Raw genomic sequence first — 15138 nt, 5'->3', positions numbered from 1 at the left:
TATTTTGTTGTAGTAAGGTAAAGGTAAAGGGACCCCTGACCATTAGGTCCAGTCGTGACCGACTCTGGGGTTGCGGCGCTCATCTCGCTTTATTCGCCGAGGGAGCCGGCGTACAGCTTCCAGGTCATGTGGCCAGCAGGACTAAGCTGCTTCTGGTGAACCAGAGCAGCACACGGAAACGCCGTTTACCTTCCCACCGGAGCGGTACCTATTTATCTACTTGCACCATGATGTGCTTTCGAACTGCTAGCTTGGCAGGAGCAGGGACCGAGCAACAGGAGCTCACCCCGTCACAGGGATTCGAACCGCCGACCTTCTGATCGGCAAGCCCTAGGCTCTGTGGTTTAACCCACAGCGCCACCCGCGCCCCTCGTTGTTGTAGTAGTAGTATTTAATTTGTGTACTGCCCTTCATCTGAAGATCACAGGGCGTGCACAACATAAAATTGCAAAGTAAGAACACAAAATATGAAACAAAACCATGGGCAGGCAAACTAAGGCCCGGAGGCCGGATCCAGCCCAATCGCCTTCTCAATGCGGCCCGCGGATGGTCCAGGAACCAGCGTGTTTTTACATGAGTAGAATGTGTCCTTTTATTTCAAATGCACTTCTGGGTTATTTGTGGGGCATAGGAATTCCTTCATTTATTTTTTTCAAAACATAGTCCGGCCCCCCACAAGGTCTGAGGGACGGTGGACCGGCTGAAAAAGTTTGCTGAACCCTGCCTTGGAGAAAAGGGTGGGATATAATTGCAATAAATGAGCTCTTCTGCTGACCTGCTTACGAAAGCTGGAAGGGCCAGCCAGATGGAGATGTCAGTCGGCAATTGGGCACCCAGAGATCTCTATGTGGTCGCAATTGGACCAGTGCCAGTCGCAAAACACACCTGGCTCCTGGCTAATTTCTAACACTGAGCATCAGGTGGGTGGAATGAGGAGAAGCCCAAGTGAAGAATAGGTGCTTCTTCAGCCTGGTTCCACTTCTCTGTGTGCGGTTTTAGGAGGGGCTCAGAAGTATCTGTTCTCAGTTCCCTTTCCTGCGGGTGCCAGGCTGGGATTAGTAACCACAGCCAAAATGTTCGCACACTGCAGCCGAGGCAGGCACTGGCTCCCTGTATGTTTCCGAACACAATTCAAAGTGTTGGTGCTGACCTTTCAAGCCCTAAACAGCCTCGGTCCTGTATACCTGAAGGAGCGTCTCCACCCACATCGTTCTGCCCAGACACCGAGGTCCAGCGCCAAGGGCCTTCTGGCAGTTCCCTCCCTTCGAGAAGTGAGGTTACAGGGAACCAGGCAGAGGGCCTTCTCGGTGGTGGCACCTGCCCTGTGAAACGCCCTCTCATCAGATGTCAAGGAAATAAACAACTACCTGACTTTTAGAAGACATCTGAAGGCAGCCCTGTTTAGGGAAGCTTTTAATGTTTAACAGACTATTGTATTTTAATTTTTTGTTCGAAGCCACCCAGAGTGGCTGGGGAAACCCAGCCAGATGGGCGGGGTATAAATAATAAATTATTATTATTATATTATTATTATTATAATTTATCTTGATGCTATCTATACTACAATGAAGAAACGTTCGGAAACTAAATTGCGGCTTCTGATTGGCCTCAGGAAGCTCCTGCAGGCCAATCATAAGCTGCGGAAGCCCTGTCGGACGTCCGGGTTCCAAAAGAACGTTCTTTGCAAACTGGAACAATCGCTTCCAGGTTTGCGGTGTTCGGGAGCCAAAATGTCCGAGTTCCAGGGCGTTCGACAACCAAGGTACGACTGTAATAGCAATACAGTGGACGTTCGGGTTGTGAACGTGATCCATGCGGGAGGCATGTTCGCAACCCACAGCGGCGTGTCTGCGCATGCACGGTTGCGATTCGGCGTTTCTGCGCATGTGCAAAGTGCAATCTAGCGTTTCTGCGCATGTGCGATTGCCGAAACCCAGAAGTAACCCGTTCCAATGCTTCCGGGTTTCGGCGGGTTCATAACCCGAAAAAACACAACTTGAAGCGTCTGTAACCTGAGGTATGACTGTAAATGCCATGGCAGAGGGGGGAAACAGCGACCACAAACTAGGTTTAAGGTGCCATTTGGGAATTAGCTTATCTTATCTCGGTTTCTGATGCGCATATCTAGGGAATGTGAGTTTTATTCGCTGCTAGAAGCTTGGCTGGAAACTTACACACACACACACACACACACACACACACAGCCCCTTAGGATCTTGTCCCACCCCCTTCTAGTGCTCTCACACACAACAACACAACAACACAATACAGTTTGAGAACTGCTGGATCATAGAATCCTAGAGTTGGAAGAGGCCACAAGGGCCATGGAGTCCAACCCCCTGCCAAGCAGGAAACACCATCAGAGCACTCCTGACATATGGTTGTCAAGCCTCTGCTTAAAGACCTCCAAAGAAGGAGACTCCACCACACTCCTTGGCAGCAAATTCCACTGTCGAACAGCTCTTACTGTCAGGAAGTTCTTCCTAATGTTTAGGTGGAATCTTCTTTCTTGTAGTTTGGAGCCATTGCTCCGTGTCCGCTTCTCTGGAGCAGCAGAAAACAACCTTTCTCCCTCCTCTAGGTGACATCCTTTTATATATTTGAACATGGCTATCATATCACCCCTTAACCTCCTCTTCTCCAGGCTAAACATGCCCAGCTCCCTTAGCCGTTCCTCATAAGGCATCGTTTCCAGGCCTTTCATCAGTTCCTCCATGAAAAGGAATCACCGTACGGGTGAGGTTTGCATCGCTCATTTCACCTGCTCTGATTCATGTCCTTCCGCTCTGTAAGGCCAGCCCGGCGGTACAAGACATTTGCGTATTATCTATAGGCAGCCGCTGAGGCGTCTGAGAGCTACCGAAAGCAGGAACCTGCGTCTTTTGTTTTTGGACGGAGGCAGCAGAGGAAGCGGTGGGGAGAGCGTTTTCGCTGAAAGAATTGAAAGGACCGCTGGTTCTTTCAGATCCTGGTTTGCCAAGCCCAAGCGGGACTTTTTCTTCCTCTTCGGAGGGAGGGCCGAATAAAGTCCCCCACCTTCCAGTTCCATATCCTTAGCGCAGATTTTAAAGCTGAACCAGGGTAATAGAATCAGAATTGCAGGGTTGGAAAGGGGGACAACGTAGCGAACACCTTTATAGATAATTGTTGTCGCTTGTCTTTGCATAACTTTGCATATCCCTGCATTATGAATGGTCCTTGTCGCCATTAAGAAAAAGAGGTCGGAATAGGCCAGTAGATACATGACCTGTCTCTGGATCAAGGGACATTTCTTCTTTCGGTTCTCAAAGTTCTGAACTGAGCTGAAGTTAGCAATCTGAACTAGTAAATGGTAAATGGACCCCTGACCGTTAGGTCCAGTCGTGACCAACTCTGGGGTTGCGGCGCTCATCTCGCTTTATTGGCCGAGGGAGCCAGCGTACAGCTTCCAGGTCATGTGGCCAGCATGACAAAGCCACTTGTGGCGAACCAGAGCAGCGCACGGAAACACCGTTTACCTTCCCGCCGGAGGGGTACCTATTTATCTACTTGCACTTTGACATGCTTTCGAACTGCTAGGTGGGCAGGAGCAGGGACCGAGCAACGGGAGCTCACCCCGTCACGGGGATTCGAACCGCCGACCTTCTGATCGGCAAGTCCTAGGCTCTGTCTTTTAACCCACAGCGCCACCCGCGTTGTTTGCATGGCGAAAAGGCTGTGTGTCTCTTGTATCAAATCTGAACTAGCCAGATGTTTAACTGATGATCAGTCACAGTCAACCTCCCCTTTGAAAAATAAGACTTGCCCCAAAATTTCATTTCACTTTCAGTTTCTATTCTGCCTTTCCATATTGCTCTAAGCAAGGCAGTTTACGGCAGCAAAACATACAACAGAGAACTTACGCCTTATAATAATCTGATCCGATACAGAAAGTTATAATAAAACATCATTTTGAAAATGGAACGACTTTTGTCAAATGAAGCGATGTTCAGTAAACTCTCAAAACGCCTGATAATAATTAAACGTAAATTCACCCTTCACAATTGCAACAAGTACGTAATTATGAAACTGTTGTCAATAAAAATAGCTGCAAGTCACAATGCATGAAATAACACAGTACATGCAAAACCATGTAAAAGGATCAAATTGGGAAACGAAGAGACACCACTTATGAAATAATTGCTTTTTAAATCCCTGAACTAGACATTCCATTTAAGCTGTAAGCTTGGTTTAAGGAGCCATTTAAGGAGCTTATATATCTAACTGCATCATTCGCATAATTAGCAATTGCTCGTTTTCCTCTTCCCTCCTCCTCCTCCTCGTCCTCCTTTTCCTTTCGTGTCACCTCTTTTCGATTATATGTCTGAGGGGTAAAGGCTTATTTTTTCTGCTGATCGTAGGTAAGACCCTCTGGGAACCTTTCTGGCAGTTTCTAACACTGCCATGAAGCAAATTCTCATGCAATGAACTTTGTGCAGTGGATGACATTATTATTATTATTATTATTATTATTATTATTATTATTATTATTATTATTTATTGATTGATTACAGTGGTGCCCCGCAAGACGAATGCCTCGCAAGACGGAAAACCCGCTAGACGAAAGGGTTTTCCGTTTTGGAGGTGCTTCGCAAAACGAATTTCCTATGGGCTTGCTTTGCAAGACGAAAATGTCTTGCGAGTTCCTGCGGGGTTTTTTCCCTCCCCCCCCCTTTTTCTAAGCCACTAAGCCGCTTATCTGCTTATCCGCTAAGCTGCTAAAAGCCGCTAATAGCGCTAAGCCGCTAAGCCGTCAATGGGCTTGTTTCGCAAGACGAAAAAACCGCTAGACGAAGAGCCTCACGGAAGGGATTAATTTCGTCTTGGGAGGCACCAATGTATTATTAATACCCCGCCCATTTGGCTCGGCTTCCCCAGCCACTCTGGGAGGCTTCCAACAAAATATTAAAATACATCAAACATTAAAAGCATCCCTAAACAGGGCTGCCTTCAGATGTCTTCTAAAAGTCTGGTAGTTGTTTTTCTCTTTGACATCTGGTGGGAGGGCATTCCACAGGGCAGGTGCCACCACCAAGAAGGCCTGGTACCCTGTAACCTCGCTTCTCGCAGGTAGGGAAACGCCAGAAGGCCCTCGGCGCTGGACCTCAGTGTCCGGGTAGAACAATGGGGGTGGAGATGCTCCTGCAGGTATACAGGACCGAGGCCATTTAGGGCTTTAAAGTTTTGGGGGAGGTTGTTTGCACAGCGAAAAGGCTGTGTGTCTCTTGTATCAAATATGTGAGAATGCCAGCGCTCTGCTTTCGTCTTTGCCCTCATCCTTCCCACCTGCTTGGAGGATGACATTGTAAAAGGGAAAAAAGGGTGTGTGTTTATATGTGCATTTCATTTTGCAAGGTGCAGGCAAGCTGCAACCTGGCTGCTCCCCTCCTTCCCCTCGCGAGCAGCGAGGTTGTTTAATCACTGCTTGCCCAATCTCTTGCCCAATTTCTTGCAAGAGGGCAGGGAATTGAGGGAGAAGGGAATTGCAAAACTTCCTCAGGGAGGATTTCAGTTATTTCCTTTTGAAGGGCTTTTCGGCTGCTCCTCTGTGGAGGCTCTTATTTTCATTTATTCCCCCTCCTCCCGGAAAACGCCACCAACCCACCAAGTTGTGCTCTTCCAGCTTTCTCAAAGACTCGCCAGAACGACTAACCCTAAAAAGCTGTAATAAACGGCAAGGCAGATTCGCTGAATAACGGCCTCCCTGGCTCTTGAGCCCAAGCGGGGTGGCACCACCTCCAATATTTTCAGTTTACAGCAGTACCTCAGGTTACATATGCTTCAGGTTACATACGCTTCAGGTTACAGACTCCGCTAACCCAGAAATAGTGCTTCAGGTTAAGAACTTTGCTTCAGGTTGAGAACAGAAATCGTGCTCTGGCAGCACGGCGGCAGCAGGAGGCCCCATTAGCTAAAGTGGTGCTTCAGGTTAAGAACAGTTTCAGGTTAAGTACGGACCTCCGGAACGAATTAAGTACTTAACCTGAGGTACCACTGTATTTAACAACCCCTGTAGGTGCCGTTCAGTAATCATAAATAAAACCTTGTAATCCAATTGCATCAAATAATGCAGAATATTTTGGTGAAAAGACCCGGGTGTGGACGGTTGGGTTAAGCAGGAAAATGGACGTGTCACACTGCCAAAGGGAAATCTGAATGTGCAGCCTGGCAGGCTTTAATCTCGTACATACGTAGGAATGGACTGAGATGGCTCAACCGGTAGAGCATGGGACTGTTTACCTCAGGGTTGTGGGTTCGAGCCCTGGGTTGGGCAGAAGATTCCTGCATTGCAGGGGGTTGGACTGGATGACCCCTGGGGTCCCCACTGACTGCAATTCTGTGATTCCATGCTCCATCCTTCCCTATGAGTCTGAGGCTTTAGTGGCTCACTGTGAGAGCCCCAAAATAGCCAGGCTTTGGGCGTCCTCAAGGTTCCCGGCTGCGTAATGGGGCCATTGGCATGGGTCAAGTGCCAGAGGTGATGGTCAAAAGAGCCCGTTGCAGATGATTCCCGAATCCCCAACACCGGGAAGCTTGTGTTCTTGAAAGCCACCAAGAGCTAGGCTATTCTTTTGTAGGGACACAGGAAGTTGCTTTTTAGGGGGTCAAAGCAATGGCCCGTCCAGATCAGGATGACAGGCAGGGTTTCAGGAGAGAGTCTTTCCTACCTATTCAGAAACCACGTGGTTTCTGGACCACCCTCTCCTATCCTTCTGAATAGGTAGGAAAGACTCTCTCCTGAAACCCTGCCTGTCATCCTGACCTGGACGGACCATGTGGTTTCTGGACCACCCTCTCCTATCCAGGGCCGTCTTTACTCGGGGGTGCAAGAGGTGAGGGGCACCCAGGTGCCGAATTCTGGGGGATGCCCACTGCTGAAGCCGCCCAGGCCAGGCATAGGAAACTCGGCCCTCCAGATGTTTTGAGACTACAATTCCCATCACCCCTGAATAATAAAGTGAGGGTTCAAATCTAGGTAGGAAATATTGTGGGGTATTAAGAGGAATAGGGACGCAGGTGGCGCTGTGGGTTAAACCACAGAGCCTAGGACTTGCCGATCAGAAGGTCAGCGGTTCGAATCCCCGCGACGGGGTGAGCTCCCGTTGCTCAGTCCCAGCTCCTGCCAACCTAGCAGTTCGAAAGCACGTCAAAGCGCAAGTAGATAAATAGGTACCTCTCCGGCGGGAAGGTAAACGGCGTTTCCATGCGCTGCTCTGGTTCGCCAGAAGGGGCTTAGTCATGCTGGCCACGTGACCCGGAAGCTGTACGCCGGCTCCCTCGGCCAGTAAAGCGAGATGAGCACTGCAACCCCAGAGTCGGCCATGACTGGAGCTAATGGTCAGGGGTCCCTTTACCTTTATCTATTAAGAGGAATAGATCATCCATCTCTAGCCAGCCTAGAGTTTAGGACTTCGGAACAACTTTACAGAAGTTCACATGCAAAACACACCGCCCACTTTCAAAACGGCCAACGCTTGGACTAGACCCACATAAATTAACTTGGGTCCCTTCGTTTGAATGGGTCTATTCTGAGTATAATCTAGTTCAGTCATAGGTAAACTCAGCCCTCCAGATGTTTTGAGACTACAATTCCCATCATTCCTGACCACTGGTCCTGTTAGCTAGGGATGATGGGAGTTGTAGTCCCAAAACATCTGGAGGGCTGAGTTTGCCTATGCCTGGCCTCGGCTCTTAACTATCTACCTGTTACGAAATAATAAATAATTTTGATCAAGCTAGAAAAACAAAATAAATGTATTGACTTTGTGTTCTCATTTACCAAAGATGCGCCGAGCCAGAGGTGGCACTTGTCATTCACAACGGTGGCGTGTGTCATACTCAACGATTTGGGGGCGCTGGGCGGATTTTTGTACCCTGGCGGCGCATTTGCTAAAGACTCCCCTGTCCTTCTCACTCATCAAATCCCAGAAAAAGTGGGTCCTATTATCAACCCTTTCAACTGCATATTATTTCACCATCCAATTTTTGTATCTCATTTTTATCCATATTATTTTCCACGCTAAAAGTGTTACTGCAATCCTGCTAATGTTTTCATCTTCTTACAGTGGTCTTTCAACTAAATTGTAAATCCCCCCCCCCCATTCTTTATTAAAGTTCTGGTCTTCTTGGTTCCTGCGCTTTAGGGTCAGTTTTGCCATTTCAGCACAGCCTAGTTTGCCATTCTTCTCTAGTAGGGACTTTGTCGTCTTTCCATCTCTGGGCTAGTAGCATCCGTGCGGCTGTCATCGCGTACATTAAAAAGTCTTTTCTGCTCCTTTGGGATCTCAGTACCTACGATTCCTAAACAGTGCGCTGGTCTCCAGCTCAGATGTGCAAACATTTCCTCGGTCCCTTTCAATAGACCCAGGGAATCGAATTCTCAAAAGCAGCTCGGCCCCTGCATGCAACTCACATCCACAATAAAGTAATGTGCGAACGAGCTTGCGAGTGTAAATTTTTTGGAGTGCACATGTGTGCGTTTGTGTGTGTATTTAGCTACCAGAAAATGTGTGAGCGGAGGAGACTTTTTTCTGTTTGGCACGGTTTCTTTTTCTCAAGAGACAAGGTTGTGGTGTGTGTGTTTCTTTTTGCGGTGGTTTGTTTGCAGCGCGGAAAGGAAGTCTTGTCGGTTATAGTGACTTGACGTTTCCTTTTACACAAGAAGTGTTGCTCTGTCAAAGCTGCTTTCTTGTTTTCGTCGCTCTCTCAACCTCCTTCGCCATCTGACCTCTGAGAGCTCGCACCAACCTGAAACCTGCTGCCTGCATGGATTTTCGACTGCTCCTATTTTCCTAGCTGTCCCTCCTCCCTCCTCCAGCTGGCGATGGAGTCCTCGGCGGGTTTGCCAAACCTCCCGGCCGTGCCCAGCCAGGTAAAAACCTCCGCCAAAGTCCGCTTTTTGGCAGCGGCCGCTGAAGCCACCTGTCTCAGCTGACTCCAGCCTGCTCTCCGCTCTCTCCCAAGCGACCCGGCTGCGTCGGGATGTTTCAAGGAGTCCCAAAGGACCCTTGCCTGGGAAATAACCCCTCTCATGTCTTTGGCATCCGGTTGATTTTTCAGTTTGTGTTTCTGAGCCGTGTTGGGTAGAGCGTGCTGCTGGTAACGCCAAGGTTGCAGGTTTGGTCAGCTACCTATTCCCGCGTTGCAGCGGGTTGGACTAGATGACCTTGGGGGGCCTCCCTTCCAACTTTGATGACGTATATATCGAAGGTATTTATATAAACCGTTTAATCTGCAAAGCCTCCTCAGTGGTGTTGGGTTAGAACTGGCCCATCTTGTGTGCTTAGCCTGCATTGCGAAACTGCTTGATTGCCTGCGTTAAGAGAGTCATCCGCACGGAAGGCACTTTGCACATGCTCAGGGATGTGTGTCTAAAATCCACGGTTCGAGTCCTGATTCCTATTAACACCCGGTTTTTCAGTGGACGTTGGATATGATGGGTAATTGGCTGACATTGAGGCTTCCTTCCCCTGAAGGCTCTTAGACTTTCGGTGGATGTGTTTATTCTTGACTGCTTCTCTTCAGGGACGTTCGGCATGCCAAGCGTGTGACCTGCCCCTGAGCTCTGCGTGTTTCTCTCAAACCTTCTTCCTTGTGCTGGGCCTTGTCCAGTTCGCGATTGGCAACCTCTCTCTCATTGCACTTCTCGGTGGGAAGCCTCTGAGCTGGCGTACACCAAAAAACCTTCCAGCAGCTCTGAGAACAGAACTGCCTGAATGCTTGCAGTCCGGTTTGTGTGAGGGAAGGGGAAATCTTCAGTTTGGCTGGGATGATCAGTTGATCGTAGGCAATCCTACTGAGGTGTACCGTATTTTTCGCTCTATGGGACGCACTTTTCCCCCTCCAAAAATGAAGGGGAAATATGTGTGCGTCCTATGGGGCGAATGGAGGCTTTCGCTGAAGCCTGGAGAGCGAGAGGGGTCGGTGCGCACCGAACCCTCTCGCTCTCCAGGCTTCAGGCAGCTATCCGCAAGCCTTCGGAGCACGGCAGGAGTTCCCACCGGGCTCTGAAGGCTTGCGGATTGCAGCCCAGGGAACGCAGTGCCGTCTCCCTCTGGGCTCCTTGGGCTTCAGGCAGGTATCCGCAAACCTTTGGAGTGCCCCCCCAGCCCCGCAAACTCCGGGTGTGGCGGCAAGGCTGCACGCAACCTTGCCGCCGCTCCCAGACCTGTTCTGGGAGCTGGGGTCGGGGGAAGCTCAGGCTTCCCCAGCCCTGCGGCTAAAAAGGAAGTCAAGACAGCGAGCGGGATCCATCCCGCACGCTGTCTTGGTTTCTGCCAAAGTCGCGCGCAGCCTCTGCCAGCTGGAGAGGTTGCATGTGGCTAAAGAAGAAGGCAAGACAGCCAGCGGGAACCGGGAGACTTGGGAGCCTAGACTCAAGGCAGAGAAAGAAGCGGTAAATTGAGAATGAGGAAATTGATGGGGAAGTAGATGCAGATTTTTGAACCAGCCACCCGCCTCTTCTGCCCTCTGGGAGCTTTTATGGGTGCCAAGGCTGGGAGAGAAGTATCGGGAAACGATTTGGCTGTGGCAAACCCTTGATATACTAGTGTGGCACAGCAGCCAGCCATGAATGGTGGGCACAGGAGCCCGTTCTCATCTGGGCAGATGGTGGCGGTTGTTCTTCCTTCGTTCCTCCTCCACCTGCAGGGGCCGCTATTGAGCTGCTGCCCTTGTAGTCAACCTTCCCTCTGGATCTCAGGAGTGCAGTCAGCAGTTGGGGCTTGCCTTCAAGATCTGATAGAACCATAGACTTGGAAGAGGGCGCTGAGGGTCATCTAGTCCAACCCCATACAATGCGGGAATATTTTGTCCAATCCGGGATTCGAACCCGCATCCCTGAGATTGAGAGTCTTGTGCTCTGCCGACCGAGCTATTCCTGCACCCAGCAAGACGAGGCTGCCAGTCCAAAGGAGGTCTTTGTGGACAGCGATGGGTTTCAGCTTAGGATCACCGGAAGCAAGCTGCCTTATAGCAGACCACTCGCCCACCCAACTCAGTTTTGTCTACACTGGCTGGCAGCAGCTGGCCAGGGAGCTTCCCATTCCCTCCTTGGGGATGTTGGGAAATGAACTCCAGGCAGAGCATCTTCATGCAAAGGGGATACCCTCTCCCTTTGCCTTCACTGCAGCACAGTCATACGCTTCAGGTTGCGTTTTTTCGGGTTATGGACCCGCCAAAACCCGCAAGTCATAGCTGTCAACGTTTCCCTTTTTTTAAGGGACATTCCTTTATTCCGAATAGGATTCCTCGCAAGAAAAGGGAAAAGTTGACAGCTATGCCGGAAGTACCGGAACGGGTTACTTCTGGGTTTCAGGGGTCGCACATGCACAGAAGCGCTAAATTGCGCTTTGCGCATGTGCAGAAGCACTGAATCACAACCCACGCATGCGCAGATGCACCGTTGCGGGTTGCGAACGTGCATCCCTCACGGATCGTGTTCGCAACCCGAGCATCCACTGCATTGGGTTTTGAGGGGGTCTTTAATTTTTCGCACTCTAAAAGGGGCACGGCGACAGCCCTGACCTCTACAGGCGCCTTTTAACTTGGAAGGAGATTCCACCCGCTGGCTTTCAAGGGAACTGTGTTTGCCAGGAAGTGGTTTCGCGATGACTTCATTTCTCACCCCCAAACTCTTCCGAGAGCCTTTTGGCAGCCTCGGAGCTGGGAGGAAGAGGAGGAAGAAGAAGGGGATGAATTTCTCAGTCAAGATGTCCGCCCTGCGCCTCTTCCTAGAGTTGCATGGCAGCGCTCAAACCCGGCAATTGGCTGCGGCTTGCACAACGGTTAGCTGGATGTGGCAATGGTGCTGTTGTTGTTGTGTGCCCTCTGTTTCAGCCTTCGCCATCCTGGTCTGGCCTCCAGATAGACTGTGGCTCCCATCAGTGTGTGACTTGGCCAAGTTAGTGGAGTGTAGCTGTGAACCAGCGAGTCCCTTGTTTGGGTCCAGGCAGAGACATCACCTTGCCAACAAAGGTCCGTATAGTTCAAGCTCTGGTTTTCCCAGTAGTGATGTATGGAAGTGAGAGCTGGACCATAAGAAGGCTGATCGCCAAAGAATGGATGCTTTTGAATTCTGGTGCTGGAGGAGACTCTTGAGAGTCCCATGGACTGCAAGAAGATCAAACCTCTCCATTCGGAAGGAAATCAGCCCTGAGTGCTCGCTGGAAGGACAGATCCTGAAGCTGAGGCTCCAGTACGTTGGCCACCTCATGAGAAGAGAAGACTCCCTGGAAAAGACCCTGATGTTGGCAAAGATGGAGGGCACAAGGAGAAGGGGACGACAGAGGACGAGATGGTGGGACAGTGTTCTCGAAGCATGAGTTTGATCAAACTGCGGGAGGTAGTGGAAGACAGGAGTGCCTGGCATGCTCTGGTCCAGGGGGTCACGAAGAGTCGGACACGACTAAACAACTAAACAACAACAAGCCATCAGCACACAACCAGCCAGAGGATGCTCAGAAAGATGCTCAGACACGGTGAAAAATCCGATGATAAGAAGGACTCCCAGATACCTAATGCACTGTAAAAATATTTTCCATCCCCCCCCCCCCGATAGTCACTTGCAAAATTCGACACCCTTTCGCAGAGTTGTGCCAGCCCTGCAGACAGGAATCAGGTAGAGATTGGGGGTTGGCAGAGTGGGATCTACTGACAGATCTCTGGGTGATCTGCAATAGATCAGGCAAAGGTTTCCAACTTCCAACTGTCTTAACAGCAACAAAACGACTTGGGCTGCTGAATTAGGGCCCCTCCTGATGTTCTTTGCACTGGGCTGTCATGATTATTTGTGCTATTGACAGTATCGCAGCAATCATAGAATTTTAGCATTGTAAGGGATCCACAAGGGTCATCTAGTCTGACCCCGCAATGCAGGAATCTCAGCGAAAGCATCCACGACAGATGGCCATCCAACGTCTGCTTAAAAACCTCCAAGGAAGGAGAGACCACCACCTCCGCTGTTATTTGTTTATTTTTGCTTCTTTTAAAGTTGTCCATGGAGGCGCAGGTCAATTCTGTGTCCAGGGCAGCTGTCTACCAGCTCCATCTGGTACGCAGGATGAGACCCTCCCTGCCCGCAGACTGTCTCGCCAGAGTGGTGCATGCTCTGGTTATCTCCCGCTTGGACTACTGCAATGCGCTCTATGTGGGGCTACCTTTGAAGGTGACCCAGAAACTACAACTAATCCAGAATGCGGCCGCTAGACTGGGGGCGGCCACCGGGACCACATAACACCGGTCCTGAAAGATCTTCATTGGCTCCCAGTACGTTTTCGAGCACAATTCAAAGTGTTGGTGCTGACCTTTCAAGCCCTAAACGGCCTCGGTCCTGTATACCTGAAGGAGTGTCTCCACCCCTATAGTTCAGCCCGGACACTGAGGTCCAGCTCCGAGGGCCTTCTGGCGGTTCCCTCCCTGCGAGAAGCCAAGTTACAGGGAACCAGGAAGAGGGCCTTCTTGGTGGTGGCGTCTGCCCTGTGGAATTCCCTCAAGGGAATAAACAACTGTTTTACTTTTAAAAGGCATCTGAAGGTGGCACTGTTTAGGGAAGTTTTTAATGTCTGATGCTGTATTGTTTTTAATATTCAGTTGGAAGCCGCCCAGAGTGGCTGGGGAAACCCAGCCAGATGGGTGGGGTATAAATAAATTATTGTTGTTGTTTGTTGAAGGAAGCCCAACAAAACGTGACTCTGGTGGGACTCGAACCCACAAACTTTGAATGACTTCACCCAGCCTAGAAGTCCAATGCACTATCTATCGCGCCACAGAACCTGCTTGCCACCACCTCCGCTGTTGAACAGCTCTTACCATCAGAAAATTATTCCCAATATTTAGCTGGAATCTCCTAGTCTTGTTGTTATTATTTTTGTATGGAAATGCGGCTTACGGATATTTTGAAAACCAAAGAAGTTCCTAATTTAAAGCAGACCCCTTTAAAAAGCCGCTGAGTGGTCGGATGCTCTCCAAACCAGAACTGTCCGTGTTCATGTTATCCAAGCGGCAGTTTGGTGGGGGGTCTTTGTGGGGGCGATGGAGAAAAGGGGAACTAGGCAAAGACAATAATCTCTAGGCTTTATTTTCGTCCTTATCTCTGGTCTGGATTTTTGCTGTAAATAGGGAAGGGGCCTGGCGGTGTGTTATGGCCCCATCTCGCCGTGTTTGCCGACAAAGATTACCGCGGAATGTTAGCTCTTGTTTTCAGCAAACGGCCAGTCTAGAAACTAGCCTGAAGGTCACTCGGTCCAGCCGCAGACCTGAAGGCCATTCTGTGCCCTGAATTGGGGGCAAATCGTGCCCACGTCCTAAAACACCCACATTGCATACGTTTGGGAAACTGGGTGGGCTCAGATTGAACCCCAAGTGTTCCCAAGACCTGTGTGCATAGGCTTCTGAACAGGACACTAAAATGGACTTATACATTGCTTTCCTTGGTTGTGCCCATTAGATTTTTCGCATATTTCCATCTTTCTCTCTCCCATATATGTAATGCCCAGAGAAAATTCTTTATCGCCTGTTCTTAACTGGATCTCTGGTCGATTCCCCCCCATGGAGTGACTGTCAGATTCTTAGCTGATAAAGATCCACAAATTATGCACCCGGTAGTCAAATTTGCCCTGGCAGCTGAAAAGCTCCGTTCCGGCTATGCTAATGCTTTCTAATTTTAAAACTTTATCCTGTAAATTTTTTATCCTGTAAACTTTTATAGGTTATGTTGTGTGGTTTCTCTTGCCCTCTGCTGTTCGTTACAAAGGCCTTTGGCTACACACAATAAAACGATGGATTGTATCTTTCTCTCTCACTGTAATTTTTTAAAATGCGTTTTCCACTTTACATTTTCCACATCTTTCGTCGTACATTGTTTCTATACCGACTTCCCTGCCTCTCACTCCTTGACTTTCTAGGCGACCTTAGTTTGCGGAATATCCGTTAATTTCTCTACCCTGTTTCCTTCCCCTCAGTTCCTTCGTTTTGTTAATTCTTGCTCAAGAGATTATCCCTACTTGCAGATTGGTTTTAATATCCTCTCTTTTTAAGTATTCTCCAAAGTATTCCCATTCACCCCTTGTTTGCCTCTCACCCCAGTTCCTTATTTTGGCTGACATATTCGCTCATTCTGCA

The 15138-nt window shown here is 49.5% G+C and overlaps 1 protein-coding gene across 5 annotated transcripts in view; it reads left to right on the top strand.

The window, feature by feature from the left end:
* The window catches only part of NBEAL2 (neurobeachin like 2), a 220973-nt gene that overhangs the window by 51426 nt on the left and 154409 nt on the right, over positions 1-15138 (top strand). Inside the window, exon 1 of one of the 5 annotated variants that reach the window (XM_081834112.1) lies at positions 8756-8890. The exons of the other annotated variants lie outside the window; for them this stretch is intronic. Within the exon in view, the coding sequence (XP_081690238.1) occupies positions 8843-8890 (48 nt within the window). The 5' untranslated portion in view covers positions 8756-8842. Of the gene's footprint in view, positions 1-8755; positions 8891-15138 lie in introns of those variants that run through there. 5 annotated transcript variants of the gene reach the window in all.

Source organism: Podarcis erhardii (assembly GCF_964252035.2).
Source record: "Podarcis erhardii genome assembly, chromosome: 12".
NCBI lineage: Eukaryota > Metazoa > Chordata > Lepidosauria > Squamata > Lacertidae > Podarcis > Podarcis erhardii.
Note: the sequence above shows the minus strand (reverse complement) of the source record. Positions and strands in the feature narration are given on the sequence as shown.